Genomic DNA, 18,340 nt, shown 5'->3' on the forward strand with positions numbered 1-18,340 from the left:
TATATCATCCTACTATATTTGTAGTGTCTTGAAAGTTTAAATTTTAACCTTTTTACTGCATACATAATAAATATTACTCCCTTTTACTAGTGCCTCTTTTTAAACTGTTTTCAGGAACAAGTTTTTTTTATTTTTATTGAAGTGATCTCAATTTCTGTTCAAATGTTCAATGGCTTTGACTACTTTTTCAATTTGTTTTTATGGAAACATTTGGAGATATTTTAGATTTTAAGGAATCATTTTTTAAGTAAATTGAAATATTTTTATTTAGATAAACATAATATAAAGGACAAACACGCAGAACACGTAATAATAAGGTACAAGTGTAACCAGTTTAACAGAAATATGTTATTTACAGCAGGTCTGCAATCTGGAACCAATTCGCCAGTCCAGTGGGGGCTAAACTCACTGGTAGGTTAAGTACAGTCATTCAGATGGCACAAAAGACATAGTGAGGAAGATTAACAAGTATTTCAGGTGATCCCGAGTAATACAGTCTCCTCTATGGCCAGAACATTTGTCCAAGATTTGTGTGTATTTAATAACAGACCTCAAATATTTGAACATTTGAAAACGTCCCAGTCTTTTCACCAAATCCCCCAAGTAGTAAGCTGGTAATCAAAAGTTCAGGTTTATGGTTTCAGGTTGCTGTTTGCACTCGATGAGTGGAGGGAAATCCACAAGCAGCTATCGCTCCATGTTCTTTAGGTTTCAAAGACCAAGTGAAACTTTGAGCAGCTCTGCCATTTGTTCAGTCATAGCACCGTCCTCACCTGAACAAAGCGACAAAAGTTTATTAAAGAGCCTTTAATCTATAGTAGGGCTGGGCGATAAATCGATTTTATCGATTAACTCGAATGTGTAGTTTACGCCGATTTTTTTGAATGAAAATCGGTTTTCTCTTTAACAACCGCCGACGCTCCCATCTGGGCTCCCGTAGTTCCGACCGGGCTCAGCGCTTGCCATGATAGAGATACACAAACAACATGGCAAATGAGCAAGACCGCGGCAGCAGAAGCACACCCGCCGAAAACATTTAGGCTACAAGCTGAATCTGCAGGGCCGCCAACTCTCACGAGTTCACTGTGAGAGACGCAATTCTGTCACTTTTTACACGCTCTCACGCCACACATCCATTTTCTCACGCAGAGAAAAATCGCGAAGCAAAGAGGACACTGACACCGACAGACAAGAGAGAGCAGGTTACTATCGATATGAAACAGATTCTCAGCTCTCAGATTGTCAATTTTATTACAAAATTCAAACAATAAACACCGTTTTGGCGCTTGTAAATGTGACGTGAAAGAACGCTGGCAGATCTCAGTTCAAGCGCAATGTGAATCGAACATCTGTTACTCTTTACTACCAATTTACCAAAATGTTATAAAATCGATCAGTGTTTTTCAACCGCAGAAAGATGTCCATAAAACAGCTGGAGAACAACATATTTCACGTAACGTTACATTTACCTCAGGATGGCTTTTAATGACCCATAGAACGCATGTTAGTTAGACGCATTATAAAATAAAAAACGCATTATATCTAATTTGAGGTAGTTTTAACTTTTACTAATACCAGCTGACAGGGCTCTCTGTATGTTTACAGCATTAGGTGAATTTTTTTTTAGGAGAATAATTAACACATTAACATATCTACCTATTTATCCAAAGGAATTTATATTGAATCAAGATCAGAATCAAATCACAAGAATTGAATTGAAATTGTGAAATTTGTGTTAAGCAATAATAAAAACAGTAGCATACCAGTAAACTTAATAAAATTATGTTTAGTTACCAAAAAATTTGACAATCACAATACACTTATTGTGTTGCAAGTTTTTTTTTTTTTTTTTTACACATACCCCCAATCCCAATCCACCCATTTTATTTTATGTTACATTTTCATTGTTTTCAAAGACAGGGCCTGTCCTCTTGTCTTTTTGGCTTGTTGTTTCTGATTGCACTTTAATGGAGATCAAATCCCAGAAGGGAATATTAAAACAAAATAAAGTTAAAACTTGTTTTGAACAATTTCTTTGTCATCTGCAGATCGATTTTAAGTAGGGAGAGAAAAAAATCGATTTAAATCGTAAATTTACGGGGATTTTTTTTTAGGCCATATCGCCCAGCCCTAATCTATAGTGTTTAACTAAATTGGTGAGCGAGTAAACATTTTCAAATTTGTGACCTGTGGGTCTGATAGAGTTTGTGTGCAGACACTCACCTTCATCAGTGGTCATATCCTGTTCCAATTTTAGCTTCTCCTGTCCAACGCGGAGCATGCTGGCCTCGATCGAGTCCCTGCTGATGAGCTTGATCACCTGCACTGTTCTGCAATAAAAAAAATAAAAAAAAAACATGATGAGGAACTAAATTTCCTTCTTTGTTCATAGTGATCTCCATTTCATTGTGTTGACACTAACCTGGTTTGCCCCATTCGGTGACAGCGGTCCTCTGCTTGTTTATCATTAAATGGATTGCAATCAATATCATGCAGTATAACGGTGTTAGCCGAGGCCAGGTTGATGCCCTGGCCACCAGCCCGGGTCGACAGAAGGAACACAAAGATCTCAGGACTTGTATTGTATTTGTCAATGAGACCAATCCTAGAGAAACAAAGAGGGTGGATTTAACATTAGTTCAGATAGGCAGCAAAAAAGGGCTGGGCGATATGGGCAAAAATATTGTCAAAATATTTTTTTCTGTATCATACGTTATCATATATTATATATTTAGTATATGTGTATATATATATATATATATATATATATATTTATCACAATATTCATTTACAATTAACGGGGAATGAAATGCTTTCCAGATATTTGTTAGACCTTGAGAATGTGTAAATATATAAACGTGTTTGTTCATAATTAAACTCCACAGAGTAGTTATATATATGATATCCATCTCATTTCCCCTAAATTCATTTTTTCCCTTCATTTTTAGGGGGATTGTGTGTTTTATTATTTAATACAAATTTACATAAACTTTAACAAGTTCATCAAGCTTAAAATGTAATCAGATAAAAATATAACAATTAATTTAACAAAACATTGCATTTTAATTTTTTTTGTCAAATAAGATGCTGCACAACAGAACTGTATACATTTAAAAAAAGGATGAAAAAAAGATCTTGGTAGTATAATATTCCTTAGAAATAATAATAATAATATTATTACTTTGTGAAGTACATTTTAGTATACAGCAGTGATATATTTGTCATCAAGTTAAACCAAACTTTTATTTTGATTTTGGTTGTTTCTTGTGAAGATCTTTCAGTTTCATTGTGTATTTAACGGTAGTTTTTCTCAAATGAAATTGTGAAAAGCTTGAGAAGTGACTCTCAAAGCAGCTGTGGAGATAAGTTCATGCGTTTTTGTCCTTATATATTGAGACTGCAGATGCTGAAAACACCATGAGCATCACGTGTGTGAGTTTGTCTATCAGACAAAAAACATGCTAGTGATAGGCTGTTAGATTAATCCATAGAGTAAAAATGTCCAGAGCTTATCGTTATTGATGTAAATTTGATTGCGATCTTGATATCACAATTTATCGCCCAGCCCTAGAGAAAAATCAAGATATTATGGCACATTCAACTCAAATCTGTTTAGTTGTTCTAGATTTTTTTGTTTTTAAATTTTGGGACATCACACAAAAAGCACAGTAGCATGAACAACTGTCTTAATTGAGTTATCAAAAAACGAATCATCACATGTTGCTTTCACTGTGAACTGACTGGTGAGTGAGGAGTAGTAGTAGTAATATTTGAGTTTATAGCCATATCAGCGACTGGTGAGTGAGTAAACATTTTAAATTTTCCTCTTTTTGTCATGACCAAGTTATGGCTGCCACAGTAAATGTAGATACAAAATATATTTAATTAAAATTTACTGTATGAACAATCACATCACCAAGTGACAGCGAGGATGGTCAGTCCTGAAGGTCAAAAATAAATTGAGAGCAGTGCAAACAAAGTGACATGAGGTACTAAAGCCCACCTCTCCGCCATGGGAGTCGAACCATCTAGTCGAACAAACTGATGATCAAGGTTCTTAAGCAGAATCTCCACAATGTCCAGCACCATGGTGAATTGACTGAAAAGCACAACCCTGTCACCCTTGGGGTAAAATAAAATTATTTTAAACACATTAGCAGCAATAAACCACAAACTACACCTTTGAATGACACCTCAAAGTGAACCATGAGACTTTTTAAACAGCATCAAGACAAACCTTTTCTTTGAGCTCGGCGAGTGTCTTGGTTAAGAGCGCAAACTTCCCAGAGTCTAAGATGAGCTCTTTATTTAGCTGAAATTTGCTAATGGAGCAGTACTGCTTACATAAATTATGCAGCTCAAAATCAGACATCACTTCCATGTCCTCCTGGATCAGCGCAGGGTCGGCATCATAATGTGACGGCTCCTAACATAAGCAGAACCATGTCAGCTCAATGACAGTATTCTCAACAGTGTTCTCAACCTCTGTGACTCCAAGGTACAAAATTCAAAGGCCCCATGACCTTATCAAATGTTTGTGATTAATCGGATAAGGATTTTTACAAAAGCTTAATTTACTTTCTAGCCAATTAAACATTTTATAGCTTAGCATATCTATATCTCTATATATCATATATATATTAGTGGTGCAACGGATCATCATTGATCCATGATCTGTTCGGATCAATATCTTAGGTTCGGCACACAAGTGATCCGCGGATTGATTTATGAAAAAAAAAAAAAGTTGTGCGCATGCGGCATGTTCAGTCAACACACAGCGTGGTCATGGCGAGCGGAGGAATAGAGGAGCTTGAACGCCCCGCGTCATTTAAATCCCCTGTATGGGAGCATTGTGGCTTCCCTGTCAAATATAATGATGAAGGAAAGAGGTTAGTGGATAAAACCGTGTGTAGGCACTGTGGCAGCATGGCTATGCATTTGAAGCGACATCGCCCCGATGTTTCACTGACAGGAGTGAAAACATTCGCGCAGCACTACCAGGCTCTCGCTCGTCCCTCTCTCTCTCGCGTGCGCGCTCTCTCTCCCTCATATGAGGCGCAGTATAGGGCTTAAAAAAATCAAACTTCATTCACGCACACATAAAACACTTGCATACACATATACTAAGTAGTCAAACATACATGTATACTGCTGAATGCTCAAACAAATGCATATGAAATGCACAAAGACACACCTAAAGTCGCTCTCGCACATAACGTTACGCAAACTCTACACACACGAGATGCGCGCACAAACAAACTCTCCACGCACATACTCATATGAGACACGCACGCACACACACACACAAAGTCCACGCACCTACTCATATGAGACGCGCGCGCGCACACACAAACTCCACGCACCTACTCATATGAGACGCGAGCACACACACACACACAAACTCGCGCACAAACTCAATGAGACGCGAGTACACACAAACTCCGCGCACACACTCATATGACACGCATGCTCACCCAGTAGCCTATATGATGCATATGATTCTCAGTGTGAACACATTGGGAAGTGCATTTTTTGTTAACAGAGAATGAGAGTCCATTGCTTTTGTTTTTGGTTGTTTTGTTCATATATTTAAAATGTTTTCCGTGTTAAATAGTCTTTAGAAATAAAAGTTTATTGATCTTTGAAAAGGTGTAGGCCCTACCTGCATTATTATGCCATTATCATTATTTTAGATGAAAATGGTCTCAGAACGACAATATTATCGTTTATCATCAATATTATAGTTTAGCAATAATTTCTTGGACAATTTATCGTCCAGCAAAATGTGTTATCGTGACAGGCCTAGCTATCATTTGTGTTTATAGGTGCAGACATGAGGCCTTTTTTTTTTTGCTGATCCGAAAAATGATCCGATCCGTGACTCTGATCCGAGAAACGATCCGAACCCTGAGTTTTTTGATCCGTTGCACCCCTAATATATATATATATATATACAAACACACACATAAAAAAAAACATTTTTTAAATGCCCCCCCCCCCCCCCCCACAAAAAAAAACATTTATATGTTGTTTTAACCTATTGTAATGCTCAGTTTCATCTTTTAAAAAAAAATAATTTTAAGTCCCCTTGGATGTTTGCTAAGGCCCCCCCTCCAAGGTTAAGAACCACTACAATACAGCTACGTGCTACACTAAAGAACCAATAAGCTCCCAGTGCTGAATCCATGGTGCAATATGTTTTTAGACGTAGTTCAATCTTTATTGTTCAGCCTCCCTTACATATTAATCTCCCAGTCCTCACCTTAAGCATGGCTTTACTCATGGCAGCCAATTTGTCACTGGTGTAGTACTGGCGGTGCAGCAACGGATGATTAGCCATCTTTCTCAGCTGCATCATCACATTACAAAGCTCCCGCTCTGAGGACAAAGAGATGAGAGGAAGTGTGAGACAGGTGCTCAGAAATAGGAAAACAGTTTTCAACATTCCCATTTTGTTTACAGATCATCCAGCTGAGAGGGAACCAGTCCATCTTGACAGCCAGTGTATTTGTCAGATAAATAAATCTGAATACAATATAGCCAAACTAAAATACATTGTGCAGTACTTCTAGACAGCATGTTGGCATTAAAACTAAATAGCACATACTGTCTCCATTTGGAGTCTTCTTGAGTCTTTTGAAAAGTTTGTCATACAGCTTCTGCTGGGCGTCACTCATGGGACACATTTCAATTTTCTCCACTTTTGGTGGAAGCTGTTTCAACACCTAGAATGACATTTGCAAAGTCACACAATAAATATACTGCTCATATAAAATTCTATCAGTATTTACAGCAAAGAGGACAATGAAGATACATTTTATTTTGATGGATGACCAATTTTCTCAGTAATGAATCAGTGCTGCAATGCATGTCTCTCTGTGCCAAGATATAGTAACATATCAGACATTACTAATAACATTAATACATATCAGAGATCGAATTATAATCACACTGGGGGAAAGAAGGGTCTACCTCACGCTTGACTCGTCTCAGGATAAATGGCTTCATGATAAGTTTAGCCTGTGCGATTCTCTCCTTGTGAAAACTGCTTTCCTCTTCTGACGACCTCTGAAAAAGCAGATCGTCTGCGTGAGATTCTGTTCCTTCTAGGTATATAATTACTTTTTCCTCAAATTGGGCAGCATTTAGATTCATTTTTGAAAGAGATGGCATATATAGATGGCATATATAGTATTACTTCGACATAACCTGTGTACTGTCTATACCGTAGAGAACATTTTGGAGATCTGTGAGGTGCTGCTAGAGAACATAGAGGGCATGATGAAGTTCAGCAGGGACATGAGCTCCAGCAGATTGTTTTGTAAAGGTGTTCCAGTCAGCAGCAATCTGTGCTCAGCCTGTAGAAGACAGACACAACTGACCATGTACAACTAAAAGATATACACAAACAACTCTTCTACCCTCCTCTTCATAAAGAAATTCCTAAAATAACCCAAAAGAGGGAAAATGGCAGGGAACAGCTTGTGTTTAAAATGTATTTACAATGATGTTTACAGCACAGAAGACTGCTTGTACTGACATTGATGGCCATGAGGTGGCGGTAGCGCAGGGAGTTCATATTCTTTAGCATGTGGCCTTCATCAAACACTGCATACTTCAGCCTCAGCTTGCGGAACAGACTGCGGTCATGGTCATTCCCTATTGTGAGATTGTAGCTAATACAGATGAAACAAGAAAAAAGGACAGGCAAGTGTTAGCACCACTGAATACAACTGATTTTCATAAATACAAAGTCTGGTGTTTTTTTACACTCAGTGCAACAATGCATAAGGACGGTATCACAATTCGCAGAGTCATCTTATACTTACGTGGATACTATGATGTTGAATTCAACCAAACCACTGAGGATGTCTTGTCGCAAATATCTGCGGTCTTCCACAGATCCTATAAGTTTAAGCACAAAAGAAAAAAATAATTCTGTATTAATTAATGGTGGGGTCTGAGAACACATTGAAAATCTAGGATTTAAAATACAATTTATTCCTTGAAAATATTTTTATAATTGAACAACTAAATGAAAATTTCACTTGCCTGGAAACTAACTCACCATAGTAAATAAGAACTTTGAGACTAGGACACCAAAGACCCAGCTCACGAACCCAGTTATCTGCAAAGAAAAATGGTGAAATCATCATCTCATGCAGCACTTCAGAGCATAGTTCAGTTGTTACATTTCCATGAAATAAGTGTCACTTACCCAGTGTGGACGAAGGTACGGTAATAAGATGAGGGCCCTTGATTCCTTTTTCATACAAATGAGCCAGGAAAGAGATAGCCTGAATGGTTTTACCCAGCCCCTGTGCAAAGATCAAATTACTTAAAGCCAATATAGTCCTTTGCCTAAAAGGAATCAGTAAACTCCTTGGATCATTTCACACCACCATATGCAGGGTTCGTACACCTTTTCCAAAGTCAAATTCAAGCACTTTTCAAACACTTTCAAGATCAATTTTAAAGCTTTTTCCAGCACCTTACACCACTGCAAATTACATACCAATACATAGTCACAATTATTATTTTATGTTTTTATCACATTAAAAGCGATAATGCTATAAACAGCCAAACTTGTGTTTCGTAATAGCAGAGGAATCAGACATTTAAGCAAAACACAGGTTTTATTTTTTAAAATGTATCACTGTGTAGTAGCACTGAGTGGGAGGATTTTGAGCCAAATGACATGCAGCTGGGTCATTGTGTGTCAAATCAGACAAAATCCAAGAAAATAGTTGCTGCATCCTCCTAGATTTTGCTTTAAGTTTATGCTACTGTCAGTCTTTTCACACTTTTTTCAAAATCTAGGGCATGCCGTACAAACTTAACGGTTCAGTCATATTGACATGTTTGTCTTTCACCCTACAAAGTTTGGGCAGCCTATGAATAATACTTTTCATTATATTAATGTCCAAATATTGCTTCCCTCATAATGTGATTTTCAGGCTGTAAAACTGAAGTAATTTCAAGGTCTGAAAATATTAAGACATAGGATTTGAACAGAAATATTTTAAAGGCCTTGGTTTTGGGACACATTCTTGATATAGACAAGGTTTGAACAGTGCAACAACAACCTGTCATTCCATTTTAACCCAGAAGACTCTGACAGTGCACAGACACCAGCCTGATAAATAGCTATATTAATTGAAAAAATAAAATAGAAAAAATCATAGATTTCTGTTCGGCAATTAACGATTGTTGTTATGCACTGGGCTAACGTTAGTTACCGAACTAAACTGCCAGTGTGAAAGCACCCTCAGTCACTTAGTCTGCGAATTCCTAGCTAGCAGTTACTAGTGTAAACACATAGGCGCTAATGTGTACAGTAGGCTACTTCAGTTGGCTTACTTGAAAAGTAAGGGTGCTTTATATATATATATATATATATATATTATAACACATTTAATTAAACCAATTACATGTTAAGAATTTTAAATGGGCTATAAACTAATATAGCTTCAAAATATAAAAGCTAGTAAATAAAGAGGGGAAAAAACATTACAAGCAATAAACAAAGAGTGCTTTCAGTATTTAAAAGTAGGCTGTCTGAACGTTTTCCATTCAAGAGCTGGAGTGATTGTCCCCCTATACGATAAGCTGCATTCACACTAATGCACATATCTCTTTTGAAATTGTAAATGTGGTTTGTCCTGTTGGTTTAAGATATAACTGACCGTGTTTACATTAATTTCGCGCCAAAAGCATTTTGAGATGCAAGTACATTTACTCAATGATGAGGCGCACACAGCCGCATGCACGAGCACTCTTCACAAAGCACGCGTAAGTATTTTAAAAACTAAAGCAGCTTTCTCAGTGATTTTCATATTTTTAATATATAAGCCAACTGCATTCCAAAAGACATAAATAATGCCTTTGTGGAGCATTTGTAAGGAAAATTCCGGCGGCCAAGACCGCGCACTGCAAGAGTAACATCAAAGCGGCAAAACCTGTGCAATGAAGCCCGCGACTGGCCTTGTAATTCGCTTAAAGCCCAAACTTTATGAAAGATTATTTTTCGGAAGGTTCGAGCGGTGTCGTGTGTGTGTGTGTTTGTGTGTGAGAGAGAGAGAGAAATTAGAAGCAAGCAGAATACGGTTGTTTCTAAAGCACGCGCAGCGTCATCACGCATCAGTGTTTAAAAACTAAGCTCAGACTCGATTCTGAAATTCTCTGAATCGATCCAGAATTGTTGGAGAGAGAATAAATAACACAATATCACATACATAAAAAATAAACTGTTCTTTCCTGTATGCCAGACCTATGCGTAGCGTGCCAAGTTGATGCTTGATCTGCTTGATCTTTGAGGTAACAAAATCGCATTTCATCATATCGCGATATTATCGCAAATGCAATTAATCGTTCAGCCCTACTCGGGTGCACACTTGTTCAGGAAGTAAAGTGACCTGCGCATACTTTTTAGCTGATTATGATGTGTTTAGTTAAACACATGTAAGGGATGATAGTGTTGATAATTTACCCTGGATAAGAGCGAAAGTAAGTCTGCAGTGTATTTGCACACACATAGCGCATGGACTCAGGGCAACAAATTAATGGAAATACAATGTCTCCTGCGTTTGCAATTAGCAGAAAGTCAGTAAACCTGTGTTGTTCACTCAGCTGCGCATAATAGCACCAAATTAATAAAAAACACAATATATTGACCCGCGTTCTGTTTTCCATCATGCGTTGTGCACGTTTGCAATGACGTAAGATGCACGCAAACGCACCAGGATTCGATAGAATCAAGTTGAGTGTGAAACCAGACCAACACTGCGGGGGGGGAACAATCGCGCTTGGGCCGCAGCAAACGATTTATTTCTCCATTAAATAAACTATTCAGTCAAATAGGTATTTGTTGTGAAAGATGTTTACAATTTCAAGCATTTTATCCAAAATGTAAGAACTTTTCAAACCTTGAAAACACAACATCAAAATTCAAGCATTTTCAAGGATTTCAAGCACCTGTACGAACACTGCATATGAACTGAAGAGGACAGCGACTCACCATTTCATCTGCTAGGATGCCACTCAGCTTGTGCTGGTGCAGAAGAATCAGCCACTTCAAGCCAATCACCTGATATGGCTGTAGTTTTAATCTAACAAGAAAAAAAAATTCCATTAAAAAAAATGAAATAACCTGATATCTTAGGTGTAATAATGAGAACAGATAATGAGCTCACTTGCTGTTGAGGACTTTGGGTTGCTTGATGGAGCCCATTCCCGCTTCTATGACCTGGGTGACATCTTTAGTCATTTTCTGTGCAATCTTCTCACATCTTCCCATAAGGTCTCGAACCACTTGCCTCTCCTTAAGCACCACCTTGCAGCCATGTACCAGGTCTATAGACAGCCCATTATCCTTATAGAACTGCTCTTTCTAAAAGGAAAAGAAATACAATTAGAGATTTTCCACCATTGGGTCAAGTAATTAATGTAACTGAATAGTGATAGATTAGTGTTGGGCGATATAGTCCATTTTCATATCGTCCTAACATCAGCCTGTGAGATCGGCGATACACGATATTATCGTGAGGAGGCGGGGCTTACTTATTTGATTATGAACTTAATCATTTACTCATTAATTTGCTTGTTTTATTACTTCATTTTATATGAGAATATGTTTCTATTTTGCTAGCAAAGGTGGAGTGTTTATTACTAGGCTTGATCAGGTTATTTCCCGGTATATTGAGGTAAAAAAAGATCCTAATCATTTTTGTATCTGACTCAGAGTATTCCAACATGTCAGCGGGAAATTTACGGACACACATTATCCTATCATGCCGTTAGATGCAGCATTTTGACTGCACTTCTGCATGAGATGAAAACACGTTTTAATAATTTCTAAGGTCAAGAAAGAGTCGGAGTTTGCAATATATGTCCTCCCAGTGCTCTCTCTGTCTGGATGCACTTCACATATGCGCAATTCAATAAGCCCAAGAACGCGAGATCATGTGTTTTAAATGCCGGGAGAAATCAGAGTAAGGGGCAGAAATCTGGCTGAGTCGATCGGTTTATACTTAAACTTATGGCTTGACTCCGATAAAGGAAAACAGGTTAATGCGTTTACATGACCACATGCATTGTCAGTTTATTCAGAATAATCGGGTTAAGAACGTGCATGTAAACGCGCTCATTCCTGAAAGTGAAAGTAGAAACGGACTGAGCTTTCAGCACCTGTTGCTGCATAAACGCTGTGTTCTCTCAGAGACGACGATGGATATCACGGTATAGCGACTATCTTAATATACTGGCTTAATATTTCTCTGGTGGACCTACATGATGACAGTGAAAAAATTACAAAAATATTTCTTGTTAAACTAGTGTTTGAAGCTGCTTTTGATTTTCACAGATGGCAGAGTTGTGCTGTGTTCGTGAACTAAAGACTGGCCTATATAATTTTAGTGATATTATTATATTATTAATATTTAGTAACTATATTGTTTTTAATGTTATTAGTGTCATTCAACTTTATGTTAATGTGATATGGAAACAAAAGACTGACGACGAACAACGAAACCGTTTTCATCTTGGATCTGTAGACTATAAGATATGCGTGCGTCTGTTACAACAAGCACTCTTGACAATTTGTGAATGGATCACCTTGCAATTCAATGTTGATGTGGGATGTAGGCCTAGTTTTTGATTCTGTTATTCTGTATTCTGTTGTCGCAAGTGTTAGGCAATTAAGTGATGTCGTTACGAATTTAGACAAGGCAAATTAATTGTAGTTCCTAAAATTCATTTAATAACAATACTAGCTTTATAATAATAATACTAAAAATAATAATTTAATACGTTCATGGTAAAACGAGCCAATATGGTATTGATATCGTCAAAGGCATCTGCGAAATCTCAGACTATCGTCGATACATGATACTATAATCTATCGGCACAACCCTACGATAGATAGTTTTATTTAATGCCATGCCAGCATCTAAGGCTATTTTCAAGGCAAGATTTCAATTACAAAAATACAAATATCATATAAATACAATAAAACCAAGCAAACAAACAAGTCATATTATACAATTTTTTTTAAATGAATATATGATAATTTAAAAAAAAAAAATCCAAAACCTTTTCAGGCATAATCTTACTAAATAAGCCCTTAAGTGAAATAACTTCATGAAAGAGCATTCTACTTGTATTATACCGACGACAGTCCAATAAAATATGTTTAACAGAGAGGGGAATCTTACAAAACATGCATAAAGTTGGGTCTTCACCTTTAAGCAAAAAAGCTAGAGTCAAACTTGTATGACCTATATGAAATCTGGTGAATACCACTTGATCAGATCTAGTTTTAAGAATGATTAAAAGTCTGTTCGAAATTTCCAGATGAATTTCATATAGCTTATTATTCTTGCACGTGTTCCACTCCTCTTGCCACCCATCTAATATATACCGATTAATAATAGGTCTGATACCTGAGGGAGGAATTTAACTGCATAGTGACAATCTATACCAAATGGGGCTTAATGACACAGTAGGTTTCCTTTCCAATCGGGAATTGCCATGTCACCCAATGCCATTCCACCAGCACGAATCACCTGTCTTGACTAAGGATAGCTAACGGTGCGTAGAAACAAATAATCGTTTCTACGATGCATCACGATGCAGACGAGGACGATTCGGTTCAGTAATAGACCATAACCGGTTATAATGTACTGACGCTTTTCTGACGTCATTTGTCACGTATGTGCTTTGTCATGATACCATACACTGGCAGAGGGAGGCCAGATGTGTGCGCATAATTAAAAATGCTCCAGCTACTTTAAAAGCCTACATCTGGAGACATTTCGGCTTTAATGAACAACCTGGTAAGCACGTGCTGTGTGCGCTCATGTCACGCACAAATAGAATAGGCAGGAGGTAATAGCTATATTAACTTGATAAACAATGTTAGCCGTGTTCACCCCGAGCTGTTACGCCTGGCAGAGCTGGACTGCTTTAGAGTAAGAGAATGAGCTTCAACGTCACCCGAATCCGCAGCCAAAACAAATAATCCACCCGCCTCAATATTGTTCTCTGATTTAAGTATTCGCTGCCAGCCGATGGTGAAATTACAATTATTCTGTGTTGTTACGGGTGATTATAAATGATCGTCATCTTCAACAGTGAACTCTCGATGGATGATGCGCGCGCCTCTAATAGTGACATATACACTGATGAATGAGCGCTGCTTTTAAATAAACATGTCTTTAAAACTAAATTGATTTGATAAAATTTTATTTTCTTAATGGCATAAACAGGCCTTTGAAATTCAAACTGGAATGTCACTGTTTCTGTCACTGCGACTTCCCGAACAGACGAACACACGCGCACGGATCACTTTTAAAGTAAATTTGAAAATAGAGGATGCGGTGCATCGAAATGCATTGTGATACCGAATTGAACTGAATCGATGACATGATAATCGTAACCGAACCGAACCGAACCGTGAGAGCAGTGTAGGTTCACAGCCCTACTGAACACAATGTAAAAAAAAACAAAAAACGTGGTCTCTGCAGACACCCCAGGCTCCACAAACGGCAACAAAAAAAAAACTAGGCTAACCCGCACCACAAAACATAAACTGTTCCAGCCAATAACCGACAAGAAGGATTTGGGGTTGGGGTTTGGGGTAGAGCCCGGTCAGCCGATATTATCGGCCGATATTAGGCATTTTCGAGAATCGCCCCCCAAAAATCCATATCGGTTGTGCTCTAGTTTGGGGGGTTAGTGCGCGGCTGAGGAGGAGGGAGGGTCTAGCTAGCCTCCTTTTTGTTTGACAATACTTTAAACGTCAACAAGAAGTGACGTCACCCCACATCGGTTAGAGCACCATTAATGAATCTTTAAATATGAATAACTGCCTAACCAGCCAAAAGATCTAATGCCCTTTGAGGAATTCATTCTACCACAATAACATAATTGAGAGTGACAGTTAACATGTCAGTACAGAGGACACATTAAATTCTTACCACATCTTTCCAATTGTTGAAAGGCCTCAGCGAAATTATCTTCTGGGCTTTTTTGATCGAGCAGCCAGATATCAGAGCAAGCTCATCTAGGGAAGCCTCTTGGAGAAACTTAATGATCTTGTCCTGAAGACTGTCAGAGACACTGTCCTCATCCTCAGAGTCCAGATCATCAGAGGTACTCTCAACGTCACTGTCAATCTCATCTTCGTTCTCAGATGCACTGATGTCATCAAGAGGCAATTCCTCGCCCCTCTTCCGTTTAAAGGATGGATTCTTGGTTGTGCTTTTGCTGACTGCAGATCTGTGTGTTTTTGGAGTAGACACACTCAAGACTTTTGACATGGGAGATGGTGCTGCTGTCAGCCATCTTGACAGACTAGACGAGCTGTCGGGCTTTTGTAGAGTCTTGTCATTTTTTCCCCTGGAGTAAGAAGATTTTGACTCTTGTTTTCTCTGATCTTCTGGTGAACTTGAATCTTAAAATGATAAATCATGGATTGCTTTTAGTCAATTCATTCTCACATTGAAATTTCAATTTGGACTAAAATTAAATCTTCAAATGTATCCAAAATGTAGCAGTAACAAATCACCTGTTGATGAAAACACAAGCAGTGATCCCAATGCATTGGCATAGTCCCAGTCATGCTCTCTCAGGACTTCCCTCAGGACCTGTTGGGGAAAAATTGAAGAGACAAAGTTTCCAGAACATCCCCAGTGCTCTTGCGTCATTACTTCAGTATGGCTTCAAACCTTTAGCCTACCTCTTTTTCAATATCAGGTAGTTTCTTCTTCATCTTCTTCAATAAATCCTCCTGCCTCTCTCTGCTTGGCTCTTGACACTCCTCATCCTCAGAATCTTCATCCTCCTCAGATTCTGAATCTGAACCCTTAATCAGTTAAAAACCATTTTAAAGGAAGTTTTCCATATTAAACAAGTGAGAAAGATGTCAGGTTGAAAACATCTGATTCAAAAGATCTTACCACAATTTTTCTCCTCTTCTTCGGCTGATCATCATCATCATCATCATCATCATCATCATCATCATCATCGCTATGTCCCGCTTTGCCTTTCCGTCTACCTGAATCTGCATTAATAAAACAGCTTTGTTTGAAACTTAAGTTCATAAATACATTACCTCAATTATAAATCACCTTTAATCTGCACAAACTAAAACTAGGGTGATAAGCACATTCCAAAATTGCAGGTGGGTTGTGGGTCGATGAGAGACAAATCATTAATGTGTTGATTTTAATAAAGACACAGAACTCATTTATATACCAAATAAATAATTATAAAAGTAGAAAACAAGGCGAAGTTCTTTTCATTTCTAAAGTATTTAAGATTATTTATTATATAAAGCTCTTTTTGTCAATTTTACAGAATAACTACATATATATATATATATATATATACACACACACACACACATAAAATAAAAACACCTTTACCTTCATCCCCATAAACCATTAAACAATGTGCTATAGCTCCCTCCAGTGTGCTGGTGCTCTCAACCACCTGTCACAACAAAGTTGCATAACAGTATAAAATTCACAATGCAAACAGTATAAAATTCACTTGCTTTAAGTACTGTTACACCAAAGAGGGACTCTTTACCTCAAGTAGATCTTTCTTAGTCTTCTGAGGGAAGATCTCCAATAGTTTGATGATTCTGTCCTCCATGTCCTTGTTTATCTGGTGCTTGGAGTCTGTTGAATCCCTGTTAAGTAATTGTGTGTCAATTGCACTTATTATAGACTATATGGGTTTCAATAGAAAAATCATTATTAACAACCCTTGTGGAATGACCAATAAGCTTCAGATTTCAAGAGAATGTTAAGTAGTTTAGAGAAGACGTGTTACAGCCTCACTTATGACTAACTCAGTCTTGCTTACCTGCCTATCTTGACAACTTTGCCATCAGCAAATACATCCTCCATTGTGTGTCTTGATGTCTTGCCTGATGAACATCGCCCATCTGTCTTTCTTTGGTGGGCTGGAAAATATAATTTTATTCATTGAATCAAGACAACATTTTAGTTGAATTTACCATCCTGTCATATTACAAAGATAGAGTCACAACATCCTAAATATACCGCAAGATATGGTTTGATTGATGACAGATCAGCGTTAACCTCAAAACAAGGATGTTGAAGATGAAAACCTTAAGTTATCTCACCACTGATAAAAATGGAGAACCCACATGAATGGCTTTACATTACAGTTAACTGTTACAGTACAATTAAACTCACATTTCATCTCTTATCAACACAATCACACATAAAAACAGAGTTTTTTTATGATGCTCGACATGTTGCTGTCTAGGCAGGAACTGTCTTTGAGTATAACGTTAGCCAATAGCCATTATTATTTACGCCGAACAAAGCCCCGGCGGGAAATAGCGTTTTGTTCTTCTTAACGTTACCTCGTTGGTTCTCCTTATCCGAGCTGGATTTATCCAATGGTTTACCGAGACTGTCGCCTGCATTGTCCCTTTGGAAACGGAACCGGTCCAGGTTAAAAAAGCTCATTGTAATATCAATATTTTCCGTTATGAGAATCGTCTGTCTCGCGCAAAGCGCCACCTTATACCGCCGGTGACGCTCGGGCACTTGATTCTGTTCGTTGATTAAATATTCAGGAAGGATAATCTCATCGATATGATATAGATACAACAGTAAGTGACTCAAATGTTAATTACGTGAAATTCCCAAGACTTAAATTCTTTAGCATTAGAGCATGACGGTGCTGTAAGCAATGAATACAGCAGATAACACCTTCCCGCCACCGGTTGACACGAGTCACTTCCGGCTTTGAGCCAATAGAAATAAAGCGGCTTTTTTCCCTTTGAATTTCCAGTCAGGATTATATAAACCTTACATTTTACGCTATTTTTACAGAGACACAGTTGTGGAAAATAAAATGAAAAATGTATAAATTAATGTATATAAATAATATATATATAAATTATTTACTTATTTATTTATATTTCCATTCATCTATTCAGCACCCGAAGAGGAGCCTCTGACAATGGAGAATTGTGGAAAGCAACTTTGCAAATCGAACAGTGTCAGGCAGGGCAGAGAGATGGAAAAGATAGATAGATAGATAGATAGATAGATAGATAGATAGATAGATAGATAGATAGATAGATAGATAGATAGATAGATAGATAGATAGATAGTACATTTCGTGCTAAAAATGTTAAACATCACATAATTTTTTTTTACATTTATATATCACTCCACTCATCCACTAGGTGACACCATAGCATAGACGGTAAAAAAAGACATATTTGGATTGCAAAGCTATATGTCCTACGTGTCCGTTAGGGGGCGACAGTGTGTCTGTTTCTGACAGAAAAAGC

At 37.6% G+C, this 18,340-nt stretch overlaps 1 protein-coding gene across 1 annotated transcript; it reads right to left on the minus strand.

Moving 5' to 3' along the window:
- Nucleotides 1-239: 239 nt before the first annotated feature.
- On the minus strand, nt 240-17,776 carry smarcad1a (SNF2 related chromatin remodeling ATPase with DExD box 1a). The gene is made up of 23 exons (XM_077222622.1): nt 17,399-17,776; nt 16,870-16,969; nt 16,591-16,693; nt 16,425-16,491; nt 15,957-16,060; nt 15,737-15,862; nt 15,566-15,644; nt 14,976-15,451; nt 11,193-11,389; nt 11,018-11,108; nt 8,219-8,318; nt 8,069-8,128; nt 7,830-7,905; nt 7,541-7,676; nt 7,227-7,358; nt 6,973-7,068; nt 6,608-6,725; nt 6,263-6,378; nt 4,238-4,426; nt 4,004-4,122; nt 2,423-2,605; nt 2,224-2,330; nt 240-773 (listed from the first exon to the last, which is right to left on the minus strand). The coding sequence occupies exons 1-23, from the start codon at nt 17,502-17,504 to the stop codon at nt 712-714; spliced, it is 2,943 nt and encodes a 980-aa protein (XP_077078737.1). The 5' UTR covers nt 17,505-17,776; the 3' UTR covers nt 240-711.
- Nucleotides 17,777-18,340: the final 564 nt, after the last annotated feature.

Source organism: Siphateles boraxobius, unplaced genomic scaffold, assembly GCF_051911475.1.
Source record: "Siphateles boraxobius isolate OS27281-9 unplaced genomic scaffold, OSU_SipBor_1 9, whole genome shotgun sequence".
NCBI lineage: Eukaryota > Metazoa > Chordata > Actinopteri > Cypriniformes > Leuciscidae > Siphateles > Siphateles boraxobius.

Excerpts from the sequence above, each read along its gene's own strand:
- smarcad1a (XM_077222622.1), bottom strand. The coding sequence starts at position 17,504 with ATGAGCTTTTTTAACCTGGACCGGTTCCGTTTCCAAAGGGACAATGCA. Across the intron at positions 7,677-7,829 it reads TTCAACATCATAGTATCCAC|CTACAATCTCACAATAGGGA; the intron begins GTAAGTATAAGA and ends CATCTGTATTAG. Across the intron at positions 4,427-6,262 it reads TGAGTAAAGCCATGCTTAAG|GAGCCGTCACATTATGATGC; the intron begins GTGAGGACTGGG and ends TGCTTATGTTAG.